A 12143-nucleotide genomic window follows, 5' to 3' on the forward strand; every position below is an offset into this window, starting at 1 on the left:
ATATATATTACCTTTAGAGACGAGATTGGCATGCAAAAATCTTTTGGAGTATCTTAGCATGGACTTGCCAATTTATGGAAGCATCACTACGGTATAAAACTTGGGGCATAAGAGAAGACAAGGAATTAATTGCAGGGGATTACATGCCTTGAATACGGCCTCCACGTCGGCCCCCGTCCCTCCTCGCCTCGCCTATTTATTCGCCGGCCCGCTGCTGGCTCGCCGCGGCCGCGTTTCCTCCGCATCTCTCGATCGCTGTCAGTCCAGCCGGCGATATCGTCGGCCAACACCCGGCCGGCGCTCGCGCTCGGGGGCGCGGGCCGTTCGGGGCAGGAGGCGCCGCGCGATCGGAGCTAGGGATCGACGATGGGGAGGGCGCAGTGGCTCAGCGTGGCGGTGGGGTGCGCGGCGGCGGTGACGTGCGCGGTGGCGGCGGCGCTGGTGGCGCGGCGGGCGGCGGCGCTGTGCCGGTGGAACCGGGCCGTGGAGGTGGTGCGAGGGTTCGAGAAGGGCTGCGCCACGCCCACGGAGCGGCTGCAGCGGGTCGTCAACTCCCTGGCCGTCGAGATGTTCGCGGGGCTCGCGTCCGAGGACGCCAGCAAGGTCCGGATGCTGCTCACCTGCGTCGAAAGGCTCCCCGACGGGTAAGCAGGCAACCATGGTGCCCACGCGTGCGATTCTCCCTCTTCTCGGTTTGATTCGGCGCAGCGGCTTCAGTTCCTGCAGGTGTTCATGCATGGGAGGGTTCTTCCTGGTAGGGTCTTGTCAAATGTCAGGGGTTGACAATTACTGGTTTGCGAAGTGTGGGCGTTTTCAAAAATTCGATTCTTAAGCATGTTTTTATTCTTTATTGCAGTTCAATTCAATGGCACTGATTTGTCCACATTTCTTGTCCTTCTTTTTCTGCACTTTTCGAAAAGTCAAGACCACGAGAAACGTTTGGGTAATTGGGTCAAATGCTTACGAATGACCGAAAGTCCAGAAAAAATATAATTTTCGGTTCGGTTGTCAGCTTGACATTTTCCTTAGTCCGGCGTCACTGAATCGTTGTGATGTCCTAACTAACTGGCTGGAAAAAATATGGAACTGCTTCCGAAATTGCTCCAAAACTTGATGATGATTTGCTTCTGTTTAACTATTTGGACGATGCATGAGACGGAGCATCATACTGGTGGATAGAATTTCGTCGTTAATCTTTTCCCTGAATTCAGAAATTACAATTGGCAAGTCAATCGTTGTCTTATTTCATCATTTTCAGTATATGGATCTTTCGGTGCATGATATGCTATCAGATATACTGTAATTTGTAAATGCAGTTTCTTGGTTTCTCACCCTCTTATGGTGATTCATATGTGAATGTGTTCGAGCAGGAGCGAGGAAGGCATCTATTATGCCATTGATCTTGGAGGAACTAGCTTTAGAGTCATGAAACTAGAGCTTGGTTCTGGATCTATGGTTATTAATAAAAAAGTTGAGTATCGCCCTGTTCCTGAAGAATTGACTAAGGGTACAAGCGAGGTAATTGTCATCATTTGTTTCACTTCTTTGCAAGATGAATTGTTCCTGTATTACTAATTTTACTCTGTTTGCAGGATTTGTTCGATCTAATTGCCTCAGCTCTAAAGAACTTTATTGAAAGAGAGGGTGGGAAAGATGAGGGAAGGGCACTTGGTTTTACATTTTCCTTCCCTGTCAGACAAGCTTCCATATCCTCAGGGTCATTAATTAGGTGGACTAAGGAATTTTCAATTGAAGAGGCCGTAAGTTAAAAGGCTGTGCCCTAAAATATTCTGCTTTTTCGTTATGGTTGGAAGTTCAAATTTTTACTTAAAAACTGAATTTTAGGTTGAACAATAGATATAGTAAGACAAACTGAAACTTGATACCATGCTGATAATATATGCGTGTGTCATGCTGATAATGACCTGGTATGATAGGCAATCCTGAGACCTTAGTACAATTATAGAACTGAATCCCATATCGTTTTCCCTCTTGATAGATGACTTAAAATGTTTATTTGCATTATTACTTGGTTTCCCCTGTGGGTACTGTTGATTGACTTTATTTTACCCACTTGCTTATTTGAACTTCGGAATCCCAGGTTGGGAAAGATGTTTCTCAGTGCTTGAATGAAGCTCTTGTTAGGAATGGATTAAATTTGCAAGTCACAGCTTTGGTATGTCCCTGACCCAAATTATGCTGTCGACTAATAATAAACAAAAAAATATTTTGATTCCGATCCTCATCCATATCTTTTGTGCATGCACTGCCTTAGTAAGCATTCTTACCTGATAATTCATTGCATGGAAATACCATTATTTAAATGGAATCCTTTAGCTGAGAGGCCGTCGTACCCATTTTGCAGCAGCATAATGGGAACTACAGCTGCTAGCTGTTAACATACTTCAATCATACGCAATTCTTTGATGTGAACTAGTTTACCCATATTTGACCAGTGGGCGCCATCTTAAGTACCAGCTGTACTACCATGCTATATAAGTGCATCCACGTTTTAAGCTTGAGCTAACACGAACTAGGTGGCTTTATACTACGGGAAAAGAAAAAACAGGCACCCATGTACGCCTAGGCTAGGACACAAAAATGCACATGTTAATCATGATTATGAATGTACTTGTTCTTTTTTTTGGGTGCGCAACTGCGGACCATGCAATGAGATTATTACCTATATATTATATTACAACCTGAATGCATGGATAAACGACACAACTGGGACCTTGCTTTTAAAACAATGGAAAGATATGCAACCACCATTTCTTATGTACTTGTGCTCTAAATAAATGTGATGGCATATAGGCCTAGTGTTTGTATCTTAATTATGCTTTAAGACTTGCCTTGGCTTCCAAGTTGAAGGGCCTTGGCTACTTTTGCTTTAGCACTTTAGTTGTTGGGCTGCTGGCTATATAAGCACAGCCAACCCCTCCCCTCTTGTAACAAGAATTCAGTTGTTCAATTCAATCAAGCGGCCTCGGTCAAGCTGACCTGTGGCCTTTACTCATGATTTCTGAGTGTTCTGGGCAACAATTGGTATCAAGAGCCTAGGGTTGTAGTGCCTCTCCCTCCAGCGCCGCTGCCATGTCCACCTCCAGTACCAGACGCGACGCCGCCAACGCACAGGCACGCCGGGAGCGCCTTGAGGCCGCTGAGACAGCTGCGGCTCAGACGGCTCAGGCGGCTCAGGCGGCCAAGGATGCAGCGGCCGTGGCCAAGGCTGCGGCGGAAGCCGCTGCAGCGCTGCGCGAGGAGCAGGAGGAGCAGGACGGCGACGAGGACGCGGAGGGCTCCATCACATCGAAGGATCGCCGCCGCCGCGCATCACCATCTCCACCACGGCGTCGCGGGCATCGCGGGCGTTCTCCGGTCGTGCAGGTCTACCGTGAGATCGGGACCGGATGGCTGATGCTCACGCACTCCAACTACTACGAGTGGAGCCTCCTCATGAAGGTGAAGCTCCAAGCGTGCTTCCTCTGGGACGCCATCAAGTATGACGGCGCCAAATATGAGCAAGATCGGCGCACGTTGGAGGCCCTCAGCGCCGCTGTCCCGCCGGAGATCGGCGCCACCATCGCCACCAAGCCCACCGCCAAGCTCGCCTGGGAGGCGATCGAGGCCAGGCGTGTTGGGAGCGACCGTGTGCGACACGCCGCGCTCCAGCGCCTCTGCAGCGAGTGGGAAGGTCTCACCTTTCACTCCGACGAGCAAGTTGAAGACTTTGCCGTCCGCCTCACCAATCTGATGGAGCAGATGGTGCGCAACGGCGACACCGATCTCGACGAGGGACGCGCCGTGGAGAAGTTTCTCCGGTGCATGCCTAAGAGGTACGAGCAAGTGGTCTTCCCGATCAAGACCCTCCTCGACCTCCAGGATCTCTCCATCGACGACATCGTCGGGCGATTCAAGGTGGTGGAGGATCGGGACCACGTGTCGGAGGAGCAGGGCAAGCTACTATACTCCGAGCAGTGGCGCGCCGGCGGCAAGAAGGGGGACAACGCCGGCACGGCCAAGGATGGCCAGGAGCGGCGTCGCTGACCCCATGACGGGAGGAAGAACAAGCCCAGGTGAGAGCGCGAGGTAGATGCTGGTGACTCCGGCGGCGGACGCGGGGAGAAAGGAGGTGATGCCGGCGGTGATCGCAGGGCGAACCACGACGACACCTGCCACAACTGCCACCGCGCCGGGAACTGGGCAAGGGACTACCCCCAACCTCACCAGAACCGTGGCGTGGCTCACGTCGCAGAGGGAGACATGGATGTCGGGTTGTTCCTGGCGCACGGCGTCGTTGAGCTGGGTGCGCACCTGGCTGCTGCGCACGGCCACGTCCTCGAGCTTGACGAGCCACGTGCCCAGGCGATCCTCAACACCACTGCCGACGAGGATGCGATCGACGGGTGGTACCTCGACAGCGGCGCGACCCACCACATGACCGGACACCACGAGCTCTTCGCCAACATCGACAGCGACGTGCGTGGGTCGGTGCGGTTCGGCGACGCGTCGAGGGTGGACATCCAGGGCGTCGGCTCCATCGCATTCGAGGGCAAGAACGGCGAGAAGTGGGTGCTGCACGACGTCTTCTACATCCCCGCGCTCAGGAACTCCATTCTGAGCGTTGGCCGGCTGGATGAGGGAGGATCGGAGGTGAGGATCAAAGATGGGGTTTTGAGGATGTGGGATGAGCGCGGACGCCTGCTGATCAAGGTCCGACGCAGCCCCAACCACCTCTACGTCCACCACTTCATTACAGCCGAGCCATCCCGCTGTGCCCAAGCCTCGCCGCAGCAGGATGGTGATGTGCTCTGTCTTGCCACGCGCAAGGACGAGCAAGCCTGGCTGTGGCACGAGCGCTATGGCCATCTGTACTTCGACGCGCTGGACAAGCTGTGCAAGGAGGACATGGTGCGCGGGATGCCGGTGATCAAGCACGACGGCCATCTCTGCGACACCTACGTCGTCACCAAGTAGAGGCGCGCCCCCTTCCCCGCTCAAGCCAAAGTACCGCGCGCAGAAGCAACTCGAGCTCGTCCACAGCGACCTGTGCGGGCCAGTGTCGCCGGCGACGCCTAGCGGCCGGCGCTTCTTCCTACTCCTGGTGGACGACGCCACACGCTTCATGTGGGTGTCGCTGCTGACCACCAAGTCGGCCACAGCGGACGCCATCAAGCGCACGCAGGCGGAGGCCGAGAAGGTGTGCGGGCGCAAGCTGAACGTGCTCCGCACCGACAACGGCCGGGAGTTCACCGCCGGGGAGTTCGCCGACTATACTGCGCCGACGAGGGCATCACACGTCACTACTCTGCTCCCTACTAGCCTCAGTAGAAAGGCATAATGGAACAGAGGAATTAGACCGTGGTGGGCATTGCGCGAGCGTTGCTCAAGCAGCGGGGCATGCCGGCCAAGTTTTGGGGCGAGGCGGTGGTCACCGCGGTGCACCTGTTGAGCAGGTCGCCGACCAAGAGCCTGCAGGGCAAGACGCCCTACAAGGCTTGGTACGGGCAAGCACCGGCGGTGGCGCACCTGCGCGTCTTTGGCTGCCTCTGCTTCGCCAAGGAGCTGAACCAGGTGCGCAAGCTTGACGATCGCAGCCGGCCAGGGGTGTTCCTCAGGTACGCGGATGGTGCCAAGGCGTATCGAGTCTACGATCCGGTGGCTCGGCACTTGCTCATGTCCCACGACGTTGTCTTCGACGAGATGTGCGGTCAGGACTGGAACAGCAGCGCGGAGCACGCTGCGTCCATGGTAGAGGAGCTTAGCATCGACTTCGAGCTTGCCGCTGCAGGAGGGCCCAAGGGCCGGGACGCGCCTTCACCATCGCCGGCTGCCACGCCTACTGAGTCATGCTCGCCAGCTCCGGGGGAGCTCGGTGACGCTGCATTGCCGGCGGCTGCGTCGACTCCGCCTTCCTCTGCTTCGACATCGCGCGCCTCGCCCTCCTTTGCTCCGGCAAATTCCCCTGCTCTGGAGACTCCCGCGGCAGCAGATCCGCATCCGGCGGAGCTGGCCACTCCCCTGGAGGACGATGAGGAGCGGCTGGATGCGTTCTATGGTGGCGAACCCCTCCGCTACCGCACAATGGACAACATCCTCGGCGAGGAGTCCATCCCCGAGGTGGAGCCTCGGGTGTGCACGCAGCTGAACTTGACGCATGCTGGCGAGCCGACCACGCACGCGGAGGCGCAAGCGGATCCGGCGTGGCGGAAGGTGATGGAGATCAAGCTCGAGTCCATGGAGAAGAACCGGACCTGGGAGCTCGTGGATCCACCGGCTGGACACCGCCCAATTACCCTGAAATGGGTCTTCAAGCTGAAGAAGGATGAGAAGGGGGCGGTGATCATGCACAAGGCGCGGCTGGTGGCGCGCGGCTTCGTCCAGCAGGAGGGGATCGAATACGAGGACACGTTCGCACCGGTGGCGAGGATGGAATCCGTCTGTGTTCTCCTCGCCCTGGTGGCTCAGGAAGGGTGGCGCGTGCACCACATGGACGTGAAGTCAGCCTTCCTCAACGGACCTCAAGGAGGAGGTGTACGTGCAGCATCCGCCGGGCTTTGCCGTTCCCGGAGAAGAAGGCAAGGTGTACCGCCTGCGCAAGGCGCTGTACGGGCTCAGGCAGGCGCCGCGGGCCTGGAATGCGAAGCTGGATGCGACACTCAAGGAGATGGGCTTCCAGCAGAGCGCGCATGAGGTGGCGATGTACCGGCGGGGCAATGGGCGCTCTGTCCTACTGGTTGGGGTCTACGTCGACGACCTCGTCATCGCCGGCGCTGATGTGGAGGAGGTGGAGGAGTTCAAGGCGGCCATGAACTAGAGATTCGACATGAGCGATCTCGGGCTCCTGAGCTTCTACCTCGGCATTGAGGTGCACTAGAGCACCGGCGGCATCTCTTTGTCCCAGGCGCACTACGCCAAGAGGATCCTCGAGCTCGGCGACATGGTGGGCTGCAACTCCGTCCACACGCCCATGGAGGAGAAGCTCAAGCTCAGTCGCAAGAGCGAGGTAGAAGAGGTCGACATCACGCACTACCGGCGGCTGGTGGGGAGTCTCCAGTACCTGGTGCACACCCGGCCGGTTCATGGAGCGGCCTACGGCAGAGCACCTACAAGCCGTCAAGCGCATCCTCCGCTACGTGGCCGGGACGCTAGACTACGGTCTGGTCTACAAGCACATCCCCGGCACGGCGAGCTTCGTCGGCTACTGCGACAGCGACCTCGCCGGCAACGTCGACACCAGCAAGAGCACCAGCGGGACCATGTTCTTCCTCGGCGGATTCTTGGTCTGCTGGCAATCCATCAAGCAGAAGGTGGTGGCGCTTTCGAGCTGCGAGGCAGAGTACATCGCCGCCGCTTCTGCAGCAACTCAAGCATTGTGGCTGTCCAGGCTGCTCGGGGAGCTGCTGGGCAGCAAGGTGGATGTGGTGGAGCTCAAGGTGGACAGCAAGTCTGCCCTTGCGCTGGCCAAGAACCCTGTTTTCCATGGTAGGAGCAAGCACATCAGGATCAAGTATCACTTCATCAGGGATTGCTTGTAGGATGGGAGCATCAAGGTTGATCACATCCCCACTACTGATCAGCTGGCCGACATCCTCACCAAGTCACTAGGGACGAGCTGGTTCCGGGAGATGAGGAAGAGGATTGGGCTGGAGCAGATCACTCAGCACTAGGCTTAGGAGGAGATTGATGGCATATAAGCCTAGTGTTTGTATCTTAATTATGCTTTAAGACTTGCCTTGGCTTCCAAGTTGAAGGGCCTTGGCTACTTTTGCTTTAGCACTTTAGTTGTTGGGCTGCTGGCTATATAAGCACAGCCAACCCCTCCCCTCTTGTAACAAGAATTCAGTTGTTCAATTCAATCAAGCGGCCTCGGTCAAGCTGACCTCTGGCCTTTACCCATGATTTCTGAGTGTTCTGGGCAACAAAATGCTAGTGTTGGATCTGGGGTGCTTACATGTTTATATCACATTACAATAAAAGTGGGTAGTAAGTTCCAGTTTTTGTGAAGTACTGACATGTTATTCTCTTACAATGAATTGATCTGTTCTTCTTGATTGAGTTTAACAAATTTGCTTTCCAAGGCCGCTGTCGGGTCTTTTGTTTATTCGTTGAACATATGCATCGTATCTTTTCATTGATTTCATACTGTAAAATAGGTGAACAATGCTGTGGGTACATTGGCCATGGGTCATTACTATGATGAGGATACAGTGGCTGCAGTGATAATTGGAGCAGGTACCAATGCTTCTTATATTGAACGCAGTACTGCAATCACAAAATGCCGGGGTCTTCTTACCAACTCTGACCTCACGGTATGTTTTGGATTTTTCCGCTTTATTTGGATTCTTCGGTTTTCAATGTGAAAATATTGATTCGTGATTGTACCTCATGTTATTAATGCTCTATTCATTAGGTTGTAAACGTAGAATGGGGTAGTTTCCGGCCTCCGCAAATACCATTAACTCCTTATGACATATGCTTCAATGTTGAGAAGAAACGCAATCACTATGACCAAGTAAGAATTCTTAAACTTTACCTTGTGGAAGCTTGTGAAAAATCAAGCCGAAAAGGTTTGGATCAATTAATCTGAAAGTCACACCATTTAATGCATCTAGGCTTTCGAGAAAATGATCTCTGGTGTGTATCTTGGGGAAATTGCAAGATTGGTATTCCAAGGAATGGCTCAAGAATCAGATGTATTTGGTTCTTCTGCGAATTTCTTATCGATCCCTTTCATATTCAGGTATCCTCCTTATATTTGCTAGTCATATTGTGATCTTAATTACAGATTGATATTTATTGTGATCATTTTTTGGCCGGTTAGTTTCATATGATTGCTATGAAATGCTAAAATCAATGTGACACGCCTACACTAAATCAGATATATTGCTCTACTGCTGCTTTCCCGTTTTCCACTTTGTTCTATTGCTTACTATGTCCTGATCCTTGTTGGATACTGCTTTGGCATCTCTATCTTCTTTCTTGTAATTTTTTTATTTTAGAGGACATGTACAATTATGCTGAAACAGTTTGATTGAAAGACATTACATGGCTAGCCGAATGTTACAAACAGCCAGTAAGGTTATTGCTGATCCACACAACAAGATGAATTAATAGGGATAGTAACAACCTGTCTATTAGCTGTTGGAAAATGTTCCTTATTTCTTGCTAAATGAGTTTTTTTCCATTGTAAATTTCAAAGTTCCAACTTGAATATATGTTTTGAAAAATATTCAATTATCAGGTATATACAAAGACTATATATTTATTTAACATGCTAAGTTTTAGGGTTTTGTTTTAATAAGAATCTAGTTGAGGATGTCGATAACGTTATCCATAAACATAGAAACACGAAATGAGGCTTCTGCATGTTCTTCTTGTATTGTCAAATTTTCACCTTTTAGGAATCTCTATGGACTGGTTGCCTAGGCAAATGATAAAGTTGAGCTATAGTAAGTTTGTCATTTTTTGTCATACAGTAGCCCTTGTCTAGCTGCTATTCGCGAAGATGATTCCCCAGATCTGAGGGTAGTCGGTAGGGTGCTCGAAGAACAACTGAAGGTAAGTTCTCATAGCTGATTGCTCACTTAAAATACTATTTCCATGTGAACCTGCCGCATTTTCATGACACAATCATCCCATCATCATCACATTATTTCCCTTGCAGATACAAGATGTTCCACTAAAGACTCGGAGACTTGTTGTGAAAATCTGTGACATTGTGACCCGAAGAGCCGCCCGTCTAGCAGCAGCTGGGATCGTTGCAATACTACAAAAAATTGGTCGTGATGGAACCCTTTGTGGCACCACCAATGATAGAAAAATAAGAGGCGAGCCAAAGAGATCGGTTATCGCGATCGAAGGTGGTCTCTACCAAGGATACTCAGTCTTCAGGGAGTATCTGAACGAAGCCATGGATGAGATCCTGGGTGATGAAATTGCCTCCACAGTTAGTATCAGGGTAATGGAGGGGTCTGGGATCGGGGCTGCGCTCCTTGCAGCGTCGTATTCGTCGACTAGACAAAATTCTGCATAGGCTTGACATATAGGTTTATCTCCTGAGTTGGTATTAGGATAAGGGTTGGGGCTGCGCTTCTTGCAGCATCATACTCGATGACTAGACAAAATTCTGCATAGGCTTGACCTAGGTTTATCTCCTGCTCAGGTGAAGTGGTAGGGGGCATATGTCCATCCAAATGTTGTACCTGGTAGGAATCAGTTCTTGTATTGTTGTATCCCTTCTGGTTTTTCAGAACATGTCTGCTTCTCATCTATGTAAATGTACATGCGGTGGTGGATCGACATCTAATGGTTAAAAATGGATCATTCGGTGACTTTAGACATCGACATTAATGACCTTGCATTGGGCCACACAAGGTAGGAACTTGTCTGACAGAATGTTGTGGACTGCAGTCTATAGATGTATGGTGGTCTCCGTTTGTGCATCGTATTGATACATACAGCTTGTTCAAAGGGTTATTATATATATGTAATGTAAATAGCTCCGAATATATATACTGATGATAGAGGAGCATGATTATTATCTTTGCCGTTACCAATAAATTTCAAAAGCACTACAAACACGAAATTTAAAAATTTAAGTTTGCATCATATTGTTTTGGATTGTTCCATAAGTAAAATAAAAAAATTTAAGTTTGCAGTACATCCAAGTTATTCTTTGAGTAAAAATCAATTGTTCCATGATCCATTTTATATTGTTGTAGTAGGAAAAGAAATCCTTACACCGTATGTGTTCTTTTATTATTTCAGTAGTGAAAATCTATTACTCCACGATCTATTTTATTGTTTTAGTAGAAGAAATTCATTTTTTATATGTTTGGGTTGTTGTAGACATGATGATGAAAATTTATTATTTTAATTTGTTTTTATCAGTTGTGAATTAATATTGTTCCAATGGTGAAAAGTCATCCTGTTGGATCCTCAGAAACCTAAATAGCCTTAATTAATAGGAACAATTGCTAGGGTATATTCTAGCTCGATTTGAATTGATACGCTGACCAATCGGTGAGATTAACATCCGGTGTCAATCTTTTCATCCTTCAGTTTGCTGATAGCAGGGCAGTACATAGAGGAAGAAAGCAAGTAGTTATACTACATGCTAATAAGGGCACAACATATATATACATGCAGGTTTCGAACATGGCACAAATTAAAGATCCATATGTTGGTGTAAGACACTCTCCGGGACGAAGAGGTCACAACAGCTCTAGTGAAGGGAGGCGAAGCCCTGAGAAAGGAGTAACCGGCACAATGGCAGCACGAAAATCAAAGCGACAGAATAATTGCACTATATTCAATATGTCTCACACAGTTAAGGGGGGTATTTATAACCCAAAATCTCAACTACTCCCTGGCCAAAATCCCCTAACTACCCTCTAACCGCCAGCATCTGGAAATATTCCCTGGGCAAATTCATAATGTTACAACACTCGACACAACTTAGTGGAATTACAGCTGGACACTTCGTACAGATCTCTGACAGTGGGGCTATCTCACTTTGAGTCCCTTCGCCATAGAGGGTCTTCGCTGCGTCGGCGCAGAGGCTTTCGAAACCGCTTCGCCGTACCCTTCGCTGTACGCGCCGCCTCTTCGCTTCTCTTCGAGCGGGACTGGCTTTCGCTCGGTACCCTTTGCTCCAAGGCCTCCGCGCGCGCCCTCTTCACCTTTGCAGCTCGCTTCGCCGTTTCTTCCGCTTCCTTGCTCCCAGCCGACTGCCTTCGGCGACGGACAAAGGTAGCGTCCCCAACAGCAGCCCCTCGAGGCCACGGCTGTTCCTCGGAGCCGCTGAGGCCTCGACTAGTGCGCGTACGAAGCCACACCCCTTAAGCGCCACCCCTCGGATGTTCGCCTGCGAGCATTTGATGTTCCTGTAGTGTCAAAAGAACAACAAGGGTTTTTTTTTGAAGTCGATGCATCGTCGCTTTGCGTGAAGTCGAGAATGCCCCTTAATTTGACTGTTGGATGGTTGCCTTGCGCTGTTATTTGACCATTGGAGGCGAGGGCAGTCTTGTAACTTTGCGTAACTTTGCGTGTTTCCCGGAGCGCGCCCCTGGCTATAAAAGGGGTGGTGGGAGTGTTTCTGCGAGCCCTGACTCGCACGAGCTTTCCTTGCAGTCGCCCTT

The 12143-nt window shown here is 50.8% G+C and overlaps 1 protein-coding gene across 1 annotated transcript; it reads left to right on the plus strand.

Moving 5' to 3' along the window:
- Positions 1-366: 366 nt before the first annotated feature.
- LOC120668105 (hexokinase-10-like) lies at positions 367-10291 on the plus strand. The gene is made up of 9 exons (XM_039948043.1): positions 367-644; positions 1371-1518; positions 1593-1760; positions 2102-2176; positions 8157-8312; positions 8414-8515; positions 8616-8743; positions 9480-9561; positions 9668-10291. Exons 1-9 carry the CDS (start codon positions 367-369, stop codon positions 10034-10036), a joined length of 1506 nt encoding a protein of 501 aa, XP_039803977.1. The 3' UTR covers positions 10037-10291.
- The last annotated feature ends 1852 nt before the right edge of the window (positions 10292-12143 follow it).

The sequence above is a fragment of the Panicum virgatum genome, chromosome 3N (genome assembly GCF_016808335.1).
Source record: "Panicum virgatum strain AP13 chromosome 3N, P.virgatum_v5, whole genome shotgun sequence".
Taxonomy (NCBI): domain Eukaryota; kingdom Viridiplantae; phylum Streptophyta; class Magnoliopsida; order Poales; family Poaceae; genus Panicum; species Panicum virgatum.

Excerpts from the sequence above, each read along its gene's own strand:
- LOC120668105 (XM_039948043.1), top strand. The coding sequence starts at position 367 with ATGGGGAGGGCGCAGTGGCTCAGCGTGGCGGTGGGGTGCGCGGCGGCG. Across the intron at positions 1,761-2,101 it reads AATTTTCAATTGAAGAGGCC|GTTGGGAAAGATGTTTCTCA; the intron begins GTAAGTTAAAAG and ends TCGGAATCCCAG. Across the intron at positions 8,516-8,615 it reads AACGCAATCACTATGACCAA|GCTTTCGAGAAAATGATCTC; the intron begins GTAAGAATTCTT and ends TAATGCATCTAG.